Source organism: Hippocampus bargibanti, linkage group LG05 (assembly GCF_051943395.1).
Source record: "Hippocampus bargibanti isolate YZ-2025 linkage group LG05, ASM5194339v1, whole genome shotgun sequence".
NCBI classification, from domain to species: domain Eukaryota; kingdom Metazoa; phylum Chordata; class Actinopteri; order Syngnathiformes; family Syngnathidae; genus Hippocampus; species Hippocampus bargibanti.
Genome location: NC_142738.1, coordinates 5,310,342 through 5,335,316, shown reverse-complemented (window position 1 = coordinate 5,335,316; position 24,975 = coordinate 5,310,342). Strand labels below are relative to the sequence as shown.

The 24,975-nt window shown below is 41.9% G+C and overlaps 1 protein-coding gene and 1 long non-coding RNA gene across 2 annotated transcripts in view; one reads left to right on the top strand and one right to left on the bottom strand.

Moving 5' to 3' along the window:
- Positions 1–24,975, bottom strand: part of insc (INSC spindle orientation adaptor protein) — a 38,499-nt gene that overhangs the window by 10,533 nt on the left and 2,991 nt on the right. The window contains exons 2-7 of the mRNA XM_088996646.1: positions 13,359–13,450; positions 7,346–7,727; positions 7,213–7,265; positions 6,977–7,100; positions 6,776–6,889; positions 508–633 (exon numbers count right to left, since the gene is read on the bottom strand). Coding sequence (XP_088852772.1) covers positions 508–633; positions 6,776–6,889; positions 6,977–7,100; positions 7,213–7,265; positions 7,346–7,727; positions 13,359–13,417 — 858 coding nt within the window. The 5' untranslated portion in view covers positions 13,418–13,450. The remainder of the gene's footprint in view (positions 1–507; positions 634–6,775; positions 6,890–6,976; positions 7,101–7,212; positions 7,266–7,345; positions 7,728–13,358; positions 13,451–24,975) is intronic.
- LOC148897607 (uncharacterized) overlaps positions 4,616–24,975 on the top strand; it is a 37,980-nt gene continuing 17,620 nt past the window's right edge. Inside the window, exons 1-2 of the long non-coding RNA XR_016115009.1 lie at positions 4,616–4,895; positions 5,141–5,207. This is a non-coding gene — a long non-coding RNA (uncharacterized LOC148897607). The remainder of the gene's footprint in view (positions 4,896–5,140; positions 5,208–24,975) is intronic.

The following is a 24,975-nucleotide window of genomic DNA, read 5'->3' as shown; positions in this document are numbered from 1 at the left end:
TCTCTTTAATGTTTAAACCACCCCCCTCACTGCTGCGTTCTTGACCAATCACGGGGCTTTAACCGAAGACTGGGGGCGGGGAATAGAGGACAAAACCAGTCGGCTGCCATTTTGTTATGAGAAGAACGGGCTCCTTCGCGAACGACACATCACTCATAGAGGCAGCTCCATGTACGAAAAAAGTTCGTATGCCAAGGTAAAGTTCATATACCAAGAAAAAATTTTCATGAACGTAACGTTCGTAAACCGAAAAGTTCGTAAGCCCAGGGGTTCGTAAACCGAGGTATCACTGTACCAGGAGGTGTCAATTGTGTTTTACTCTCGGGCTCACAACGCGCAAGTCTTGAACAAAGGTTAACTCGGGCTTTGTTGAGTAATTGTGGTTGATATTAATCAGAGTTCTATCAAAGTTGAATGATATTAGCACAACAGTTCCTTGGCCTGAAGACTACAGATCAATATCAGAGCATGATTGTTTTCCAAGTGGATGGATGGCAGCGTGGGTACCTTGTCTAGCTGCTTGATGCCCTCCTCCACGCAGCAGATGGAGGCCACAGTCCTCAGAGCGTGAGCATAGAGGCCTTTGAAGCGATCCTGCCGGCAGATCTTAAACAGTGACACCACTGCGCCTTCCTGCCAGAGATGCATAGATGCAGAGTTGAACGTTCACCCGATATCCAAAAGTCATGTAAGTGGAAGTCCGTACAAAGTCGAAAACAAGACCTAAGGTCTTTCTGGTACACAATAATCTTTGCACATTATCTTTTTAATAATAACAATACATTTCATTTATAACCACCTTTCAAAACTCTCACGGTCACTTTACAGTTACAGGATAAGTTTTTCTGTGGTTGAGCAGCGGCAGCCACATGTGCCAGCGTTCACTTAACCTCTGAAGTAACTCAAATAGATAGAAAGCTAGCTAGCTAGCTAATGGACAGCAAATAAATAGCTAATCGATAGCCAACAGCTAGCCAGCTAGACAGCTTACAGCAAGTCAGCTAGTAGCTAGCTAATGGATAGCAAATAAATATCGAATAGATAGCCAGATAGCCAACAGGTAGCTAGCTAATAGCTAGCTAGCTAATTGTAGCTAATAAATAGCCACTACATAGCTAATAGATAGCCAGATAGCCAACAGCTAGACAGCTAACAGTCAGCCAGCTAGACAGCTAATAGCAAGCAAGCTAGATAGCTATTAGCTAGCCAGCCAGATAGCCAAAAATATATATTTATTTCACACATCCTCAGAAGTACTTTCTGAATAGTGTCACTACTAGTCTGTATGCCTGCCTCGCAGCAATGCAGACAGTGAAAGAGCATTTGCACTTGTTAGTTTCTTATTTGCAGGTGAAAATGAATTATGATGGCGAATGCTATCAACTCGACACATCAAATGAATTCCAGTCCACAGCAAAAAGAGCCACAATGCTCTACCACTCCACGAAGTCCAAGATGGCACCTGAGTAAGCAGCAGTCAGCAAGTGCTGCTGCGAAATATAATTTTTTCCACTGTGAGACTAATAAAGGCTAATCCAATCCAATCCATATCATTACACAGTGCATACACACAAAAAGCTAATAAAATAACAAGAAAATTCTAATAAAATGTCAAGAAAATTAAAGTCCAAGTACTTTAGGCTAATTTGACTGAAGTTCCACGACACCGCGGACGACCTCAACTTTGCAAAAAAGGTGGGATGCCAATGTGCTGCTCAAGCATCTTGCGTCATCCAAAATCAGTCGCATTTTCTCAGATCGAACAAACATTTGGATTGTTGTCTTTCCTAGAACCCGGGATGTCCAATCATCCAAACTGGAAAATGAGCTCAGGGTGTGGATGGAGGGCAGGGTGATTGGCCACTCCAACGCGTCACCAACACGCCACACTAATGGCCTTATTTGTATAATGGCTGTCCTTCCTTCCATCAGGTAATTCCATCTATTTGTACACAGATGACTACCTGGAAGGGTGTTTGCATGCACATGTAGCTGATATTTTTTATTTAGCTTTTCATCATATTCTGAGTGTTTTCCGCTCATGAAATATGCAATGTTTATCCATTGTGACCAATCCTAGTGTTTTGTTATCACAGACGGGTCATTCCAGAACCGTCCGTTGAGTTGGAAAGTAATGTCACAACATAATGCTTACCTCAACATTTATGTTTTTCATAGAGATTGTTTATTTAATTTAGTTAAATTTTGCTCTAGGTCCATATCAGTGTTTTCACTGAACTTTGACCGACAGTATTTATTGGAGTGGTCCGTCGATGAGAAGGTTTCTTCAGCCGTCATCTGTACTTCTTTGAAGGTGTCGAACGTTTCGCTTCTTATCCAAGAGGCTTCGTCAGCGAAGTAAAATCATTTGCTGGTAATTTTGGCCCTATATATATCCCTACTGTCTATACGGCAGGGACTAATCATAGCAGAGTCTGGCGGTGCCAGACTCTGCTATGATTGGTCCCTGCTCTCCGGTTGTACTCTCTGCAGTACATATGCACCTAAAACCTAGCAACCACTAATTTTATGACAATGAGGTCAAAATCTTAGCGAAAGAAAATAGATGGTTTGAAAGAGGATTAAAAGAAGATATTTTCATAAAACAGCAAAACCCTTCACTAAATCAGCCATGGTGGGGTGAGGTTCAATTTGGATTGTTCCTACAACCGACTACTTAGGCAACATAGGCTTCGTTATGCTGATGAGGTGATACCAGATCAAATGGGGTAATCAGGCCAGTCGTAGACCCCATACTCAGACAGGACAATAGAAGTAATCAGTCAGGACAATACAAGTAATCAGTGTAGCTGCAGGGAGTAGTCCTCTACTTCCCCCAACCTGAGAGCAGGGACCAATCATAGCAGAGTCTGGCACCGCCACATATGGACAGTAGGGATATATATAGGGCCAAAATTACCAGCAAAAGAGCCTCGTGGATAAGAAGCGAAACGTCTGACACCTTCAAAGAAGTACAGATGACGCCGGAAGAAACCTTCTCATTGATAATTAATATAGAATACATTCAATTTTGTAATTTGGATTTTATATGCATCAATGACTAAAAAGCAAAGTATCTCATAGACAGAGAAATATTCACCCACTGGCAATTTTTCGTGCAATAGTTCACCTCGGTTTGTAATGAGATTTACATGCATGTTTTAGAATGTGTCTCACCCTTGAGGAACCCCAGGCATGAACATGAAAACATCAAATGCCAGACCCTAGATTAGAACCCAGGACGTCTTCACTGTGAGGCAGATACTCCAAAACAATCTGAAAACCACTCACCCCGAATATCCGCAGGGATGCGAAATAAAATGAATGGATGGATGGATTCAAGATGGCCTCGGTAGATTTTATTTTAATCCACACTAATTCCGGATAGGGTGTTAAGAAAAGGCTTGCGACTTGAATCCTCCTGAGAAACATCAAATAATGCGATTAATTTGTCATTTGTTTCACCTGCACGGCCGCTTTGCTCTTTTACACGTCGTTGAGCAATCATTTCCACATACTTCAACCAAACATCATCACGCACAGGACTAAAAATGCCTCTCCATCGCAGCGCATTTGCACGAACAGATCAATGTGGCGTGTAATTCTGTAATTTGCACTCTGTTGTGCACGAAGCATCCAGATCAACACTTATTTACACGCAGAAAGTGTTTTTAGAGTCCATCCCTGATAGACATCACATGAGGAGTATGAGGGTCATCCCCTCAAAAGGCCAACATTTTTTTCTGAGTCTTCTGTTACAGCTTCAATAAAGAAATTTTGCATACAATCAGCAATCATGTGTTTGCTTTAATATTTTATATTAGATACACAAAGATCCTGCAGTATTTTTTGGGGTAATAATTCTCTGCACCTTTGTGTCTGATTCCATGTTGTGGGCAAAATTATCTGAGCAGTTTAGAAATAATTCCTGATTGAGTTTGAATAATGTGTATATATATATATATGTGTGTTTTAAATTGTCAACACATGCATTTAATTTTGAAGAACTGTTTGTTTTGCTCTTGAACATTTATTTAGGATACACATCTTATTTAACTTTGAGTTGCAGTACTATAGTTGAATCACTGAATACAGCTATTTTTCTGGGAGATATTTGTGTAGTATAGTGCTACTGTTCAAAATGTCCAAATGTTACAGATCGTTTAAATAATATAAAGTACTGTATATGTTCATTTTTGATGACAGCGTGCCTAACATGCAACTGTATATTATATACATGTTAGTCATGATAGTGTTACCGTTTATGTAATTATTTTGGTACTTAGATTCTTTAAAATTGGAACTTAGTGTTCACCTTAGTGTTTGAGTCCTTGGTGTTCATGACTTCATTATGTTTGGCAGGTTTTGTTTACACTTTGTTCACTGTTAATGCCGTAAATAACCAATGAAGACACGTGAACCTTGACAGATAGGCTTCACAACTAAAAGGCAAAACAATAAGAAGTAACATAATATCATTGAGGATAAAGTGTACTTCATAAGAAAGAGCAGGAACTACGGGTAATCTCAAAATTGAAAATGAATTATTTTTGACCATCTTTCTTCCTTGTAATTGCGCGTGCAAATGAATATCTGTACAGGTATACCTAAAAAATGTCGCTGTAGACTTTGGCTTTCGTTTGTTTACGTCGACGCTCTCTTCCAACGAAATTCACCCTCCAGGCGTGGATCGACCTCGAGGCGCCAACAATCAGCAGAGCGTGACAAATATCGCCATCGAATTGTTTGATTGGCAGATAACAAACAGCACCTAAATATCACCGTCGATTTGTTGATATACGAAGAAACAAGCAGCGGTCATTGTTACGTCAAATTTGTGCATCCGTCCATCGTGATTTTCACAGCAGCTAAATGCTAACGAGTTAGCCGTGCAGGTAAATATCCCCGTCGAATTGTTGATATCCCAAAAAACAAGCACCGAGTGTTGTGACGTCGCATGTGCGCATCCGTCCATCGTGATTTTCACAGCGGCTAATGGCTAAATACTAACGAGTTAGCCGTTTTCAAAGCTTGCTGTTTTGTTAAATGGGTGAATTTTCGTCCCATTTGTGAAATATATGGAACAAGGTATGTTCTCACCTTTAAAACAAATTAAACACCGAAATTACACTTTTTTTAGGGCCTGGGAATCAACACCAGTCTCCAGTCTCCTCATGGACCTTGGCTTCCATGAATGTTCATTTTTGGTGAGTGCAATTTAAGTTCTACTGAATCTATATTTTTGAATTTTGATATTCATTGTTTGTGATATGCTTCCATGTAACTACATTGTATACCATGGTGATTGTGTATTTGTGACAGCAATGTGTTTAAAACCTGTTCGTAGGCAATCAAATATTCACAGGTATAAGGATGCATGTACACCATAAAAATCATTTTGAACAAAAATACAATTTTAGGTTATATTTTAATCTTATGAGTCATACGATGATCAAAACAAGCTAACCGCTTCTAAAATTGTTAATTAAATAGATTTATACTGTGCTTTAGAACCTGAAAATAAAATAGTAACATAGTCACACTATCTGTGTCATCACGTTTACAACATTTTACAATCTTTTGAAGAAAAAAACAAGGTTAATTGTGTGAGAATCGGTCCAGAAAAAAGGGATACAAAACATCCTTAAAGATTACTGTGTAAAACCACTCCACCCTGGTGTTCTTTTTCAAGGTTAAAGGTGTATTCACCCCCAAAATGTTCTCGTGAAACATACATTTAGAAATCATTCAAGTCTGATGTTGGTTACAGTTTTTTAGATCTGCACACTGACTCATCAATTCATGTCACACTGTTACTCACTACTTTCTTTGGATACACTTTGTGTCACCATAGAGAAAATATCAGCTCAATTTCCCAGCATTTTAAAATCTAATCCCATTTAACAAGAGAAAGGGCGGGGGGGGGAAAACGAAGATAAGTACGTACTCTGCGGAAAATCATAATGAGGATTGGAGAAGCTTGGAGATTTGCCAGAAATTCTGCACTTCATTTTGCTGTGTGTGTCTGCGGTATTTGTGGCAGCCAATCATTAGTGGCTGCTGGAAGGTAGCCTCCCACTCTCCGCCCTTCTGTAAGGTGGGGTGGATTGATAGGTAGTTGCGATGAATCCACGTGATCAACATTCTCTACTAATGGGAACTGACAGTATTGATTTTACAATCTGTGTATGTGTGTGTGTGTGTCCTGGAAGCGACCAGCGAAGAAATGGCCCGATTGAGAGTGACTGTCTGATCTGGTTGTCTGATCTTGCAGTTAAACAGCCTCTTACACTTAAAAGGCAAGGTGCACATGTAGCTTTCTAAAGCCGCAACAAGACAAGAATAAGTTGAACATCGATGATAGACGCTCAGTTAATCCTCCGCTCATCGGTAATTAAGAGCCTTGTCACTCTAACCAAACTACCAGTAACTGAATGCTGTACCTGGACTGACCTGTGAGAGGCAGCAATGTGTGTTTAAGTCAACTAGACCATAGGAAATACAAAGAAGAAGCAAGTTAGGTTAGCTGTAATCTGTTTCTAGTGAATCGACTACATTTATGAGGAAATATTTTACTTCATCTTCTTGGCAGTTGTGGCTGATATGGGCATATTTGTGTCCGCAAGGGACCGGTTGATTTGCAATAATTATTGATATATGATAGTCTGGTCGACTGGTATTAGATTTCAACTGAACTGGTAGGTATAAACAAAGTCACTGTCGGGTTAACACGGCCACTCAGCAATCAAGTTGGGGGCAGTCCCCTCCTCAGTACCTTGGCAATGATGCTGCAAAGCTGCGGTCCATCCTGGGTGAGCGATAGCAGGTTGTTGATGGCACTGCCAATAGTGTGGATATTGTCTGAAGATTCAATCTGCTTGATCAGAACCTGCGGGAGGTATCATAGACCTGACATGAGAACATCAAACCCAAAAGGAATTTGTCTGTAAAGAATAAAATAGTAGATGGCACAAACCTGGATCTCATTGGCTAATGCCATGTCAATCATATTGCTGAAGGAATCACTGACATCAGTCAGGATTTCGTGGATGGCATCTCTCATGGATTTCAGGAAGAACTCGTCCTCTGTGTGAATGCACCTGCAGAGAAAAGTTGCAATTAATAGACACACACTAGCCAAAACATGGATGTACGCATTGCATCGTCAGATACTACCAGAACAGCAACACTATCAATGACTTGATGGTGTACCTTTCTGTGATATTCGTCAACTCCATGCACTTCTCCAGAAGAGATGTCTCAAACTGTGACAGAAGTTGAACCACACTGATGAGTGACCCGGGGTTATCGGTTGAGCACTCAAAAAACCCCACATCCATATCACCTTCTGCATCTGTGGCGGCGTACTACGTGCTGCGCTGTACTCGTGCACCAGGGAGCGCACGTGACAATTTGCTCGCACCGCTGTACTGTGGACCCTCTGCCAACGTCCCTTCTCCAGCCGTTGGAACATCTTACCCAGCTCGGTACTGATGACGAGGGCCCGGCGTAGCAGTGTCTGTAGGTTATTGCGGGCTACGTGGTCCCCGACTGACGTCTCTCCCGTCAAGCCCCTGCCCGACACAATCAGCTCGGCCTGCTGGGCATCGTCCTCAACCTCGATGGGTTTGGCCTGGAGCACGCACATGCACTCCACCTCCGTCATGTGACGCAAGTCTTCCATCCAACGCTGGACCGAGTCCACCTGCAGGCATTGTATCCGACTACTACTGGACGGACAACCACAGGGAGAAACGAGTGGCCTGCATTTAGTCAAAAGCAAAAGTCTAACCACTCATTTTCAAAAAAGTCACGGCAGACACGGAGCACAGTGAAAGAACTGAAAGGCTTCCAGATGTACCTTTCAGGTCTTGGGTTTGGGGCTTAAATCACTGATCCGGCCTTCCCATTTGGAGTTGATATTCTCTATGTGTGCTTGCGTGGGTATTTTTGCCAATATGTTGGCTTACCCGCACACTTATGATGCTTAGTGCATCACAGGTTGCCTGAACATTAATTCTCTCGCCAAACCAAATACAGTAAAGTCTCGTTATATCGATATCGGAGATATCGATAGTCCCGGTTATATCGATACTATTTCTATGCAGGCACAGAAAAAATTACATGCAAACAGGGTCGGATATATCGATAGTCCCGGTTATATCGATATTTTTTCGGACTCCCTTGAATATCGATATAACGAGACTTTACTGTACATAAAAGCATTAGATTGTCTTGAATGGGGCGCAGTGGATTTCTTTTCTCTTTACGCCAAATTTTCAACTCATCTGACAGAGGCTGTGTACCTGTCTTGGCAGGGTCCTTCATCCATCCTTGGCCCTGTGCTGTTTCTTAATTGGTTTGCCCCGCCTCTATTAAATTGACCAATCGTCTCTTGTTTACTACCAGCTTTCTTGATTGATTGGAATGTCCTGAGTGTCCACAAAGTATGTTGCATTTGTCCCAGTGGAATGTGGAGTACTCATACATGTTCCTGTGCTACTCGCCTGCCTTTGTCTACAATTTCACAAAAGTTGCCCCTTGCAATTGGTCACCGAGTAGTGCTAGATGTCGTAACTGGCCAAAAAATGGTCGTATCAGGCAAACGGATCAATACCAGCCTAATGAACTGCAGCTTAAGAGGGCAATTTCGAGTCCAGGTACCTGGGGAGTCCCCGAAGTGACCGGCTCAATGCCTACAACATCTCTAATTTTCCTCCCTGGGCACCATCTAGAGGAGGCCCCACTGAAGGCGAACGTAGAGGATTGTGGCGGTGTGTGCTCACCAAACACACATTTTCCATTGGCAAGCTGTCTGGATGCATGACGTTTCTGCAGCCAGGTATTGGGTTTCAGCTACACAGGGTGAAATCATTAAAAAAAGCCACAGCTCCATTTCTATCTAATCCACTGACAAACGTAGCCGTAGCCAGGGGTTTATGAAGCCAAATCAATGTCGGATTTTCTTAGGGTCACACAAAGGTCTCATTTAGTGCCGAAAGCGATGAACGCCACCAACACGCCACGGCAACAAGGTTGGTCCCCGAGCCAATCAGGACTCATAGGAAACACAGGAACCATTAATACCTTCATTGGAACCCCAGGGGTTGCAGAATCCGTAAATCAACCACAATTTTAGGTGAATGAGTCCAAGAATCAGTGAAAAATATGTCAACGTAGCCATAAAGTAGCTATTTTTACACTGGCTGTCGGATGAGTCTTTTTCCAGGCTCACTGCCTTGTGTGTACGAGGTACAGATGTACAACCGATGGTTTTGTACCTCACGTTCAAAGTTAGCGCTTTCTGCTGTTGTATCCATGGGGCTTGAATTCAAATCACCAAAAGGAAATATCACTTGCTTTTGGCCGTTTTATGGACGCGGCAACCCGCAATGGCCATGTGAGCATGCTTTGGCGAGTTTGTCAGAAACATGAGAATAAATTCATTCTCAAGTGTTACACTTTTGCCAGGAAGGGAGTTCGAAATTAGGCTATTAGAGATACGAAAAACTGAACAGAAATGTTGAGATGATACCGTTTAATGCAATTTTGCGGAGGAGGGTCTGGTCACAATTGAGACGAGGATGTTTTTTTTTTTTTTTTTTTTTAATGTGAAAAGCATACAACACGATTCATTGCATTTTAATAGTGTCAATTAAAGTCGTAACTTTATATTGAGAATAGATACATTATTCAGTAAAGTGACAAAATGAGTTCCTCTGCTGAGAAAAGAATGACAATTTTGGAACATATCAGCAAACCTCTCGATGAATGCAACGACGAGTGAGTCACACTCAGACAGTTTGATGAGCACTCGTTGTTGTGGCTGACGAGGGGGAAAGCCGCCGCACATTCGCTCTTACTTTTGGCATCATTTCACGATTTACCACTTCGCGTCACCTCAAGCAAGCAGGTCCGGGTACCAATGGAGCCAATTTCAAACCATTTTTCCACACATTATATAACATCACCCCATAAGAATGAGCCAGGTTGGATTTACTCGCCTCGCCGGCCGCAAATCGTCACTGATGACGATAATAATAGGTTTGTTTTCCAAAAGAGAGGAAGCGGTGCGTTTCACTTAGACAAACACGACGAATATTTTCATGCCGGGTCCAGTTAGGGGTCCCGGCAGTTACGTTGTCCTGCGGTTAAGGGTTGCTGTCCATCCCAGTACTGGTTGTTCAGGACCACTGTTGTCAGGAACAAATGAACGATTGAAAAGGGACATTTATTTCTTACTGTTGACCTTAACAAGACGTAATGGACAATAGAATATGTCTACATTTCTAGCTAAGATCAAATTTTGTGTGTACTTTCTGTTTGAGAGAAAATAAAAACTTTGAAGTGATTCATTTCTGAAGCATTTGCACTCCTGGTATTGTTCCTGATGATGAATCATTGCTCGGTCTCATGATTTTTTTCCCTCTCCAGCAGTCTGATGCACAAGAGTGAGCGTTTATTTAGAGAGTGAGCGTTTGATTATTGACGCTTTGGTGAAAGAGCGTTGAGTAACTACTACTGTATGTTTGTAACACATTCAGTCCAGTCATCCATTTTCTATACTGCTTAATCACGTTCGGAAGATCAATCCCAGCTAATTTGGGTAGTCCGAAACTGTGGACTGGTCACCAACCCAGGAAGGTCATCTCCAAGTTTCCACATTGATCATTGCACTTTGTAAAGTCCGACTTGAAGAGAAGGAACCCCTCCTGTCTCTTGGGAAATCACCACTCGGAAAGGAAAGGTGAATTTGTGCGACACGTGTCCCTGCATCCAGTGACTAAGTTCATTTGGGGCTAAAAACAGTTAGTTTGCATGAAAACACACCACCATGACCATCAGTCTCTGAGCCAGACGTTCCGTCGGCTGACGTGGCAGAGTTAGCCAGCGGCATATGGGCAGGTGTGCAGCAGAGCAGATGTTGTCGCTCAAGTATAGCTATTCAAGCGCAGCTGGAACTAATTTGCGACTGAAGGGATGGGGTGTGGTCGACCAAAACATTCCTACTTGAAATTTACTCAAAGGCTTCAGATGATTTGAGTTTAGGAAGAACGCTCCATAGATCACACGTCCAAGTTGGGCCGCTTTGTCTTTGGATCTTCTGTATGATGGACAGTCTCGATGTGCAACCCGACTCCATGCTGTTCTAACGGATGCTCCAAATTAAAGAGAATTTGCTTCATACAAGTTATGTGAAACTTGTATTCAGCGTAGCCAGATCATAATTATGGTCGCCCCCAGGGGTATGTATCATCACTTAAGTGAACCAAAAAAAATAATAATCTTGGTTCATTAAAAATGCTCTAAGCACATGGTACTAATGTTACTGCACCTCTAAACACAGTACATGACGCGCTTCGATTTGTCCCGGGCTTAGTGCACGTCCACGTGGTAACTGCTGACTGTGCCCTCTGATTGATCCGTTTCGGTCCTCATGGTGAGCCACGACAAACATGTGACTGCCAGATGTTGTCGGTCAACCTTTCATGTAAAGCCAGGAAACTGCATCTTTGTGCATACAGTCAATTTCGATGGCTTTCACGCCTGGGCCATTGCGAATTTGATCATCTCTGTCATTTCTTCTGTTCTTATTTAGAATCTCCATGTCAACTAATCAGAAACTGTCTTAGGGCTTATCTGCTATCTGTACAAAACATCCCATCCCTTGTGGTGATTCAGTGAATCCCCGGAAGATAGTTCACCCCCCCCCCCCCCAAAAAAAGGGAACTTTTTAAGCCACAAATGTCCATATTTTTGTTTCCCATGTGCACACAGATGTTTTGAGGTCGCAAGTGTATTTGCACATTTGGCCAAACTTCCCACTCTGGTACATGATCCACGCGTGATTCATACTTCCCGTTTGCTACGAACGATACAGATTCAGCTATTTGGCATTCAGCATAAAGTAGCGTGTTAACGTCTAGTGTCGCATAAATGCAGATTGACGATTTAGGAAATGTGTTAAAAGGTTGAACTGAGTTGATGCTGATAATAGCGGCACACCACATTGTTGGCTCCATTTTTCTTTTTTAATAAAAATACATAGACACCACTTGGAGCTTGAAAATTATGAGCAGAGAACGGCAGAGGTTAGTTTCAAACGAGTGGAATGTCATCTGACTGAAAAAATGTAATGCACTCTGACCTGAATGCGTTGCCATGTTAAGGACAATTGCGCATTTTTAATCTAACACAACAACCCCAAAAATATTGGTGTTCCGTATATTATTTAGTTTCTTCAACCTACCATACAAAATGAAAATCCGGGCCTGATAAATAGAACTCAATTCAGTGGTCTTTAAACTGGGTTCAATCGAATCGGTGAGTCGGTCTCAGGGGTTTCGTGGATCCTCCGCCACTGAGTTCCACCCCTCAGTCTGGTCTGCAGTTAGTGGGCACAGTCATTGAAATAAGGTTTTGGTGAATGAGCATATGAAACTGGTGGTGTTTGGTGCCTCCACCAAGTTTAAGAACCACTGACTTAATTAGAATTTTATATGATGTGTGTGTACCTAAGACTCTGTAGAGACATGCTGCCCAAAAGTTCCAGCCCCACCTATTGGGGAATAGCCAAACTCCAAGTTTCTCTAAACAGTATAAGTACCTTTCATCCTCTCGCACCGCCACTCACCTCATCTCCACTACATTATCAGGGCCTAAAGGGGGGGGGGGGGTCAAAGAGGACAGATTTCTTCTGATCTGATGCTATTTTAGATTACGCCGCATGTTAGTGTTCTTGTCACTTTGGTGTTTGTTTGCGACGTCTGTCTAGTGACTGTATAGTCTCAAAAACACACTGATAGAGCCTTTTGAAGAAATATTCACTGGGGGTCCTTTCACGACAGATTAGGTTTTACGATAGAGTTCTGTGAATGTGGTCTTGTAAGTGCTTTGCTAGTTCCTTTGTGTGTCGTGTTTGGGGACTAATGTTTACATATTGTATCAGCCTTGTAGTGATATGTGGGATTTTTCACATAGATGACGTCATGCGTGACAAATATTGAGTTGCCGAAGTACCATTTTGTGAATGTGGTTTTGATGCATTCACTCCATCATCATTTTGCGTACTGTTTCAAAACCATGTCTCCCCACTGTTTGGTGGAAACAGGACTTTGGTTTATGTCAGCCACTTATGTGACAGATTTGGCCACTGGATCGTTGTACAATAAAAAGGTCTGCAAGCCCCCGCTGAGACTATTATGTGGTGATGAGGCTTCATTCATGCTGGAGCGTCATTCATTCATTTCCATTTTTAACTGTATGGTGGAAATGGGGCTTCATATCATTCTTGTGATAGCTATGGTCTCTAGATGTTTTTGCGTCAATTAAGGCCTCCCCGTCGCTCTTCTACTTGCCTGCTCGGAGAAGAAGATAGCGAACTGCTCTGTCTGGAGCTGCACTGCGGCGTTGCCATTCTTCCGTCCACCTTCCCACTTCAGTTCATCACCTAGAACACAGAGGAAGCATATTTCATTAGTGTTGCGTGGAACAGGGAACGACAGGCACGATTCTACTTGAATGTCTCCGTATTGATCGGCCACCAAGTGTCCCATTCTTGTCTTGCTTTTTCTTTTACTGCAACCAATTCAATCATGAATGAAACTCTCTGTTCGGAGTCTCTGCGAGGCTGTTTCGGTGTGCCAGTAGAATCATATTTCTTATCTTTTATTTTATTGGCGGGCTGCCAGACAGGGCTGTTTTGTCTCTCTCTCTCTCTCTCTCTCTCTCTCTCTCTCTCTCTCTCTCTCTCTCTCTCTCTCTCTCTCTCTCTCTCTCTCTCTCTCTGTCACATCACTACTTTCAGCATTAAGTGCCACAACTTTATTACACCCGTTTTTATTGATGAATGCCATTTGGATTAATCCATTTTCAAACGGAAGACCAACCCCTTCCATGCCGTCACTGCCTTCCGGGGAACCATCTTTAATCGTTTTTAGTTAATGATATCCTGCATGGTGAATACGTGTTTTGTGTTTACTGTAGAGTTTAATTACCAACCGATAGTTGGCAAGAAGTAACTTGTTCTGTAGCCACAAAGGGACATAAGTCTTCTTGTGCCGGTCCCAAGCCCGGATAAATACAGAGGGTTGTGTCAGGAACGGCATCCGATGTAAAAGCTGGGCCAAAACAAACATGCGTATCATACCTTTGAAGATGGAGGTTACTGATTCGCTGTGGCGACCCCTTGAAGGGAAAAGCCGAAAGGAAAAGAAGAAGAAGTTGGCAAGAAGTAACAATGTATCTCACTGATGCTCGACCCTGCGTGTTGTGTATGTCAGACTTTGTGGGAACTGTTTGGGGCTGTTCGTTTTTTTTGCTCTTAAGTGAATCATAGTCCATAGATCTAAACTACTCTTGTGTGAAAAAAAAATAAAATTGATTATTCACTCGTCCATCCATCTAGTCCCTTCCGCTAATCTGAATTTGAGTCATGGGTGCAGCTGCTGCTGCAAGGAAGCCCAGACTTCCCTTTCCCCAGCCACTTCGACCAGTGTATCCGGATGGATCTTAAGGCATTTCCAGGCCAGCTGGAAGACCTGGTCTATGTATCCCAAGCTACAAAGATTCAAATTTCCAACAGACAGTTCGGCCGTGACCTGTTGATTGTGAATCAGATGCGCTAAACCAAAGGCCAGTGTGTAGATTAATTTAATTGGTCCTACCAAGGATCATAGCCACAGAACGTCATGCGCCAGCAGATTCTATTACTAGCTCTAATGAGGATGACCACAGAAACAGACATCGAGTCCAATCATGTAATTTACTGCAATTTTTGAGAGTGTCACTAAAAGATCTGAAAGATTCTCAGCAAGCAGTTGCCACTGCTTTTGGTTCATGTGCTACTGTGCCAATAATTCAGCGAACCATGCGAATGGGTGTAGTTTTCTTTCGTTGTTTTTTTTTTCATTACTTCATAGACATGTACAGTTAAAAAAGGGGGATTTTGTCGTTGTGGAAGTGAACACAACTGACTTTCTTCCTGGCCAATGGTGTACCAGTTGCGCGTAAAAGGAAATAAAAACACCTGTGGTACGTTGAAACGCCCAGCATGGCGCAGCACAGTCAGCAAAAGTACAAAACACGGAACATTTCGCTTCGCCCCAGCACGATTAGGTAGAAAGTGTTTGTGGTGAGCGCACGTGCACACTCTATGAAAAAAAGAGCCCCCTAATGTTTGTTTTAAATGGAGCATGGCACATAACTGCCAAAAAGCAAATCCGGTGGAATATAAACCATCGCAGCTTGTCACCAAAGCCGCAAAATGTACACAACTCTGGATTTTCTTTCAGAGATGATAAAGCTTCGATGACACACCAGCTCATTTCCATACCATGTTGGATGTTTCTTTTTATGTCCGGCATTGAAACGCGAGCCGCCCTCGCCTGCGGGTTTCCCCCCGCCGGTGGGCTGCGGTGTCAGCGGTATGGTGGACAAAACAAAGGACACTTCTGTTTTGGCTTCATGTCGCATTACGGCTAAAGCAATAAGCTCTCGTTGCATGTGTATGAAAAAAAAAAAAAACATTAAAAAAACATTGCAGATTTTGCTGACTGCAGCATTTTTTGTTTGAAAAATTATTGTAAAATGTTGGTAATTGCGTTCTATTAGATCCAAATTCTCAAACTGAGGAGTGGGATCTAAAGTAGGGTACATCATTTTTTATTTATTTTTGGCTTGCCAGGGTAAAATGCTTTTAACAAGGCAATACACCATATCTTTGCTCTTGTCTCATTTATGATTAGTTGAAAAATAATGTGAAATGTTGAACAGTAATATGACAGTAAATGAACAGTAATATGAGGTTGGGTCAAGTAATTGTGTACAATAATCCAACCAAATCATGTGGGAAAGAAAGCTACAAAAACAAACACAAAAAAACAAAAATTTATGGTGTGGAGTGAGCTCATGGTCTTTCTTAGTCACAATCAAGCAGTAGCTGTCTAAAAATAAATGCACAGTTACTTTGATGTCATTCTGCGGTGAGCTTGAATGACTCTTCGCAGACTCTGTGACAAACCACTGACATGAAGATTTCAAACAAATCACAGCCTCTGCTCAAATAAAGAAACCGCCTGGGCTTCGAAAGAAGAACAGGGTGGAGGCCATCCTTAATAGTCAAGTTCTTTATGGGCGTGTCATACTTCGTTTTGTGCTGTGACTGTTTTCTAAGTGTGATAGAAATAAGGATTAGAATTGTATTTTCATTGACGAAGACCTCTTTTGCATGTACCTGTTTCAATCCACGTGGTCCTTTTATCTTCAGCGTGTCTCTAAATACTCTGCATGCCACTGATTACATTGACACGGAGCTTCCTATCTCACAAACCATTTTTACACTGCCTGTAAAGGTTGACTTGGATATGGTCACCGTTGTGTATAAATGGCACCAACAATAAAAAGTGGGATAAGTGAACTCTTCCCAAGAGGAGTAAACGCACTCATACAAGGCAATACGTCTTTACTTATCCTTTATCCTTATACTTTCTATCCTTTCACCCCAACCCCATCCCTTTTCAATTGCTGCTGTGGACTGCAAATTTCCCCATTGTGGGACGAATAAAGGTATTCTGATTCTGATGCAGCACGTTCACAATCGCTATAGTTGTAACAGAACATTTCATATAAAATAACAAAATGTAATGTAATGTTAAAAATGTGTGTGCATATATTGCTACTGAATGCTTCCAGGATTCCCCGCTAATCACCAAGTTTGGCGCGGGAGACGTCCTTTCACTTTGAGCGAGGCCGTGACATAAATCTTGCCATTCACCGCACGCTCCGCCGCCTCTTGCAACCTAATGATGGCAAATCAACGGCGAGTCGTTGACAGGTCTCGCGCCGGTGTGACAGGGGATGCCTCTAAACAAGGAGGATGCTGACAATCGTGTTTTATTTACAGCAATAGAGTGTGGTTAGCATTGCTGCTAGCCTGTTAGCATTTCATCAATTCTCTTTTGTAGTCTTTTTTAAAACAGGGTAGGATGTCGATCAGTCATTCATGATGTCAAGGAAGACGTAAGTGTACTAATATGATTTGGTAATTTGTTTTTGTTTTTGTGGGACAGAACCAGAAAGAAGAGAGAGCAGGGAAAAAAATACTCAACTTTTATCAAAGCTAACAAACAAATTTGTTGTGTTTCTGGATATTACAAAAACAATATTTTAAACACAGAAGTGAATGCCTCAATAGATTTTTCTGGTCTGTCATTTGCCAATGGCCAGGTTATTTATCCATCATCAGTCCATCTTTGTCACAAATACAGTTTGTCACCACTATTTTAGGACCGTCAGTAAAAAAAAAAAAAAACTGTTTGGTCACGCTTAGTGTTTTAGTTTTCATTGTTTGTCATTTGCCAGCAAGTCAGTAATCCATCAGGGATGGACTGGGCTGTATGGGTCGGCATCAATTACGACCTAACTGCTTATAGATGAGTGGTTGAATATTTTTTTGTTGATATGTGCTCTCTGATTTGCTGTCAACCAGTTCAAGATGATTCTCGCTTGTTGTCAGTTGGGATATGCCCTAGTACAAGTACACAACATTCAGACATGGGTTCCCCCCCATAGGAGTTCATCTATCCCCCCAAATATATAAGCAGAGTTCCTACCCCCACCGTGACATGTCCTCATTTTGTACAGAAAACGTTCTCAGCACTACATGGTCTGCTTTAGGTCTCTTTTCCGTTCCGTCCAATACACTTATATTGGGCTCTGAGACGGGAACCGTCTCACATGCAAGCTGGAGACACAATCAAACACATGGCCTTGTAAGGCCTCACCCTTCTATTCCCGTCTCACTGCATTCTTATGCTTGGCATCATTATAGTGGGAATATTGGGGGTAAAACATTGGACTAGAATGGAGAAATGTGGCCACATAGCAAGTAACAAAAGCATGAATGGTAAACATAAATGTGGACACCTTGATCATCGGTATCTTCATGTGATTTTTTTGCTCCAGATTATAATAAATAATAAGACATTAAATTTTAAGCGCCTTTCAAAGCTGTCAAGGAAACTTTAAACAAGCATAGGTACTATAATAAATAAAATACAATCACAAAGAAGTTACCAAGAGCAAAATTGAAGCTAATTAAACCATCTCCACATTAACCTATTTGTATATTATTTTTGACGGTTCACATGGGAGTCAATTACAACAAAATTTACAACATAAAACAGTGCACCATATAAGAACATATCTGAAAATAGCTGAAAGGACATACAGTAATGTACATGATCTTAATATTTTCCTGTTATAGTCCTGAATGTATGTAAAATTGGAGGTGTTGATTGTAACGACCTCAATTTAAGGACATCGAAATACCATCCATCCATTTTTATATAGCAGCTGTCCTTTTTTAAGGCATCGGGTCAGCTGGCGCCTATAGAAGCTGACTTGGGGCATGAGTTTGGGTGCACTTTGGAAAGGTTGCCAGCCAATCGCAAGGCATAAATAGACAAATAATCATTCACACTCATATTTCCTCCGATGGAAAAGTTAGTCTTCACTGAGCCTGTTGTGCATGTTTAATACGCCGGAGTACACACCAACTGCACACAGGAACTTTATGGCAGAAATTGAAACGCTGTACTTAATGTCAATGGCAGTCACACGCATAAGCCTTTTTAGTGCTTCAAATGCAATCATCCTCATAAAACAAAGCAATATCATACCTCCTCAGTCATCACCAGTGAAATATCCAAATGCATTTTTGCCGCTCCGTTAACAAAACATTCAAACAAGCTCAGAAACCAGAAAAAAGTGACAAGGCGACCCAGACTTTCTAGTCGGACTGAGAGACTTCTGAGAACTGGATTGGGTGCGGGGAACGGGATCACTGATGGGTACATGACACCAGAGAAGCGACTGCCAGTGAGCCATTGGGAGCTGCTTAATAATGAATGAGGCCTGCGGAGAGGCGGCAGTGCAAATAGCTATTAAGGGAGCGTCATTCCGGCGAAATTGGACGCAGGCGCACGGCCCGGACGCCTAAATGCAGCAGTTCTAATCAGCCGTAGCGAGTGGCAGCACATGTTGCTAACAGCCCTTGTCATCGCCTTGTGGCACTTAACACACAGCAGGCTCCCAACGTGTTGACATTCTCACAGTTCTATCGTTAAAAAAATGTCTTTAATGTAAGGCCCACACCAGAAGTAGACCAAGAAAAAAATATATAAATCATCAGTCTGCCTGAGTTTGGTGGGTTTCTATTGTCAAAGTTGTGAAGGGTAGCAAAAAAAATAACTTTGGGGCACTTATTTTACACCTTTTCTCGAGATACCAAGCACAATTGAACAACCATGGCCGGCTGATTGAAAACTCTTAAAGGACAACCGACGCCTATGTACAAGTTTTGTCCATAATTTGTAAAATCACTTCAAATGACTTCTACTGAGCGCATTTTGCAAAGATTCCACCGCATATACCATATTTACCATACCATCTTACGTTTTAAGACTCGTGCTGAATATTCAAGTCTTGTTTTCGAGTTGATGACGATCCCCTACGTGACGTCACGGAGGGAACGCCCTTGATCGAGAAAGCAACACACAATACATTTTGGGTACTTTCTTGGTCTGAAAACATCGTGTTGATCCGTGTTGATGGTGAAATTAGAAGGAAAACTACATCAAAAACGTGATGGTGAATTTTGTGTCGCAGCCAATTGCGGTCACACGCATGAAGATTGTGTAAGTTGACACAAATTCCCAGAGGACAAATCAGCCATTTCCAACGGAGCTTGTGCGCCATCTTGTGCATTTTATGGACGCTACATTGGAGTCCAGACGGATCGAATTGATACGGAAGGACTTCTTTAATTAATTGCAAATATTTATGCTTTCCTCTTCAGAACTATTTGAATCATATTCATAACTGGATGAGTACTGTTCTTCACTATTCTACCAAATGTGAACCAAACTTTTAAACTAAACTACTTACGGAACTGCATATCTAGGTGTACTGTTACAATGCTACAATTCAACCCTAGCCTTAACTTTGGTGGAAACAAGAGTTAAACATGGCAAGACATTCAAAGTAGACTTGTTTTTTTCCACGAAACATCTGTTGAGAAACCTCAGCACTGAGGTTAGAGGAGATATAAACATATCTGTGATGCATTTTGGGTTGAAAGACTGGATGCATCTCAAAACCAAAAAAAGATTACCTCAGATTTTGCTGAGCAACCGGCGATCTAAAAACGGCAGTGGCTCGTTAGACACACCTCACACAGTTGCCCTCCAGCGAAGCTTCTTTGTAGTAGTTTCACGCTGTTTTTACTGCTAGGATTCAGGCCTTAGCAATGACTCCAAAGTCAGAGGCTTTCTTGTGGATATGAGCTAAATGTAGCATAAGAAAGCTATTTGTTGAAGATTGAACCATCACCGATCTCTTTACCAGAACTTTGTGGTTTCACTTGCAACACACTTGAGAAAGCCAACCAAAATACTTTCCAGCTACTCTCATTTCTATCGGGACAATAGAGGCTTTGTTTGTGACTTTAACAATGTCTCATTAAACTGCTAGCCATGTTGAGTTTCAACCACATCTGTCCGGCATGCTAAAATAGCGCTAGCTAAACGTAAACACTTAATGGATATTGTCTCCTTGGTTGATCTTAAAGTGTCCTTGAGAGTTTTGAAAGGCACTTATAAACGAAATGTATTCTTATTTTTTTTTATGGTCCAAATTTAGGTCCTGAGGTACATGGTGATAATTTGAGGTAAACATTAAGATTTTTTTCATAGTACGTGTCATCTCTGTCGCGGCTTTGCCCATCGAAGCTAACGTATCGATCATTTTAGAAGTGTTGAGCAAAGATACTTGTTGGGAGTTTTTGGTTCGATATATTGCCAAGCTCACTGGCAGTTGCTTCTCTGGTATCCAATACCCAACAGTGATCCACTTCCTCACACCTAATCCAGTTCCCATAAGTTTCTCAGTATGACTTGAAAGGTTCCTTTTCAACATGATTTATTTTAGAATATACACTGTATTATCATTCCTTGTGTCTTCGGAACTGATGCCTGAAGATACTGCAGTCAAAACTGTGACTGAATGAGTTTTAAGAATGTGAAACGTGCTTTTTTTCCCTGTACATATTTTTTTTCGTCTTTGTTTCTGCACTTGGGAGTATACTGGGAGTTCCACTGCTCACAGCGAGAGGCTACAGCAATAAAATATGTCATGTAAAAACAATATTAATGCTACTCTGTGCTTGTCTTTAATATCTTGCCAAAGGCTTTTGACTCATAAACTCTGTAGAAACCTACCTAGAGCCTCCCAAGTTAAACCTGGCTCACGTAAAGCCTGTGGAGCAGGACTATAGGAGAAAATCACACCTTTAAGGTTTTCCCTGTTTCAATCATTTGTATGCTTTGAGTTCTTCTTTATGATCTTGATTGTTCTGAAGAAGCCACAGTCGTGCAACCCAAACTTAAATGACTGCAGTGGGTTGCAGTGTTTTACTGTAAAACTCCCTGGGAGTCTTCTAATTTCATGATTCAACTTTCACAGATGGACTGTGTGGTTTGTTCTTTGGCAAAGATCATGGATGAGAGTGGACGTAGAGGCTTTGAGATATTCTTTCGGCTGTACAGTTGCGTGCTTGGGTTCCAACAGAGTTCTGTCCTTCAGGCGGCAATGGGGTTCTGTTCCCAAGGCGGCAACATCACCATCCATCCATCTTCTGCTGCTTATCCGGGATCGGGTCGCGGGGGCAACAGCTTCAGTAGGAATGCCCAGACTTCGCTCTCCCCAGCTCGTCCTGGTGCATCCCAATGCGCTCCCAGGCGAGCTGGGAGACATAGTCTCTCCGACGTGTCCTGGGTCGTCCCCGGGGTCTTCTGCCAGTGGGGCATGCCCAGAATACCTCACCAGGAAGGCGTCCAGGAGGCATCCTAATCAGATGCCCAAGCCACCTCATCTGGCTCCTCTCTCTATGTGGAGGAGAAGTGGCTCGACTCTGAGCCCCTCCCAGATGACCGAGCTTCTCATCTTATCTCTAAGGGAGAGCCCGGACACCCTACGGAGAAAGCTCATTTTGGCCGCGAGTATCTGGATTCTCGTTCTTTCGGTCACGACACATAGCTCGTGACCATCGATGAGTGTTGGGACGTAGATCAACTGGTAAATTGAGAGCTTCACCTTTTGGTTGAGCTCCTTCACCACGACAGATCGGTAGGTACAAAGTCCGCAGGCAACATAACCCAAATTTGTCATTTAATTGTAACGTAGTCTATTGCTCTCACTTCCTGTTTCTTAAATTTGAAATTACACTGAAAATGTATATGAATTACACTTATTGGCCAAAAATATGAAACACTTAGCTGAATGTGGGTATGTATTGTCTCACCTTTTCTCAAGCAACCATCACGATTCAATTTGTTTTGCGACCCATTTAGGCAGAAAACACATCAAGCAGAAGTGAAGCATGGTTTTGTAACCACGGTAAAGACCGAACGTGGTGTCTGGCACAATGTCCTAAATTGCAGTTCACACTGAACTTTTGTCTAAGATGGTCAAAATGATACAAAAGTGTCCAACAGGCTTTTTCAGCACTGTCCATTATCCTCATCCTTCTCTTAATCAAACGGCAAATGACCTCTCTCGCGTTCATGTCTTTCCGATACCTCGAGGCTCGCAAATGGCATCGGCCGCAGACTTCCATGTCAGGATGACCCTGCGACTACAACTGCCATTTCATAAGTGTGTAAGTTAAAGTTGGCTGAGCATCAATGAAGACCCACGGCACGCGGATTCAAGGATGTACTGTACATTAAATCTGGGTGCTCACGCGCCCATCGTTAAAATGCAACAGACCCCACTCTTCACAACTTGAGGATGCATAAAAGTACGTATATAACCTGCTCAACTCATGCACTGTCATTCCCGAATTTATATGGAAATTGAAATTATTATGTAGGGTGCCATTTCTGAATTTGTTCGGGTTTTGTTTTTTCATGCTTGGGTGCTGATAAAGCGCTGCCTGTGGCCTCTGGCAATGTTTTTTTTATTTTCCACAACGGGGTAGCATTTCCGTTTTTTTCCATGTTAGCGCCTTATTCCAGCTTCAAAAAAAAAAAAAAGCGCTATATAAACCAATATGTATGTATTGCATTGTATTTTGGACAGCCACCCTCATTTCCAGCTTATAACTCCAAACCCATATAATTTAGGAAAAAAATATTTTTTTCTGATGGGAGCCTAAGGTTTCTAATGCTATATTGAATGTTTATGTAGACCTAAAACTCAATATTATGTGGGTCCTGGAATTCAAGTGACAATGACAAAAACCCTAGCACTGGAGAAGACACATTTCTGCACGTTTGGCAGTGAATGAGTTAAATGATCATTGAGTGGCAAATGCAGCTGTTTGAGGTTAAGCGGCGGGGGAGAAATAGGTTGGCTGATCACTTGGGTGGGACGGTTAAGGCGAGACGCCTAAAACATATGAGCAGGAGAATCCACTCGGCCAGAGCTAAGACCGGCAACACACAGATATGCACATACACAAACATACGCACAACACTTCAAGGAGCTTTCATTTGGGGCGTTTCCCAGCAGCATCTCCAACAAACGCCAAATGGAAACCACATGAGGGTCAACAGGAGTAAATAATTCAAAGAATATGCATGTCCAATGTTGCAGATGAATGCTACCTGAAAAAAAGTCGCATGAGCATTTTGTTGTTCGCACATGTGAGAATGTAATGCTTATGTCGACAAAATGCTCTGTCCTGACTCATTTGAGTTGCTTGAATGCATATTCAATCAATCTGCGATGTACAGCCATTTAAAGGACAACCGATAATTTGTAAAATTACTTCAAATACCTTCTACTGAGCGTATTTAACAAAGATTCCACGGCATATACCTATATTTTACGTTTTAAGACTGTCACTGAATATTCAGGAAGTCTTGTTTTCGGGTTGATGACAATGCCTGACATGACGTCACGTCTGGTATGCCCCTGACTGAGAAAGCGACACAATGCATTTTGAGTACTTTGTTTCATCTGAAAACTTTGTGTTGATCTGTGTTGATGGCAAAATTAGAAGGAAAAATCATAAATAACGCGATGGTGAATCGTTTTGTGTTGCACCAAGACTACTATTTGATACTAGTTGACACAAATTCCCAGCAGACAAATCAGCCCATTTCCAATGGAGCTTGGGCGCCATCTTGTGCATTTTCTGGGCTCTACATTGGAGTCCAGACGCCTCAGTATGAGACGGAAGGACTACTTTAATTGATTGCAAAGATGTATGCTTCCCTCTTCAGAACTATTTGAATCATATTCATAACTGCATGAGCAACAAGAAAGCATCTTCTCCGAATCTGAAGTCATTGTTTTGATTCGCGAGCAAGGCCAGACATTCAAACAATGGGGCGGGACCTTCTGTAACAAATAAATTAAATATGTAAAATAAAATTTCATTAAAAAATATAATAAGACACTAGTCATCACTAAAATTCAGTTTAATGTTAATCAACAAGTAAGTCTACCTTAAAATGGAGGTTTTTACCGTAATCAATTTGACATTTATTTATGATGATTCACCTCAGTCAAAAGGGAAAGTAGCCGTGAAGCGTCCTTTGGCTTCTCTCTTGCGCCAACTCGATAGATTTTAGTCCAATTAAGATATTGACAGAAGAAAGGAAGTGGGGTTAAGATGTAGAGCTAAAAAAAAGAATCAGGCCACGATATGGGGAAGTTCAGAGCTGACGTTCATATTCAAGTGATCTGATATTGATTTTCTTCACGGCCTTAGAGAGCTGCGCCGGCTGCCATATTGTACCCACCTACGCAAAAATTTATACCTGCACTCTCCTAATTAAGTCCACCACTGAGTACAGCGCCGACGTCTCACACGGCTTTGTGACGTACAGTGATACCTTGGCTTACGAACTTAATTGGTTCCCAGACAGAGTGTGTAAGGCGAAAAGTGTGTATCCCAAAAATTAATTT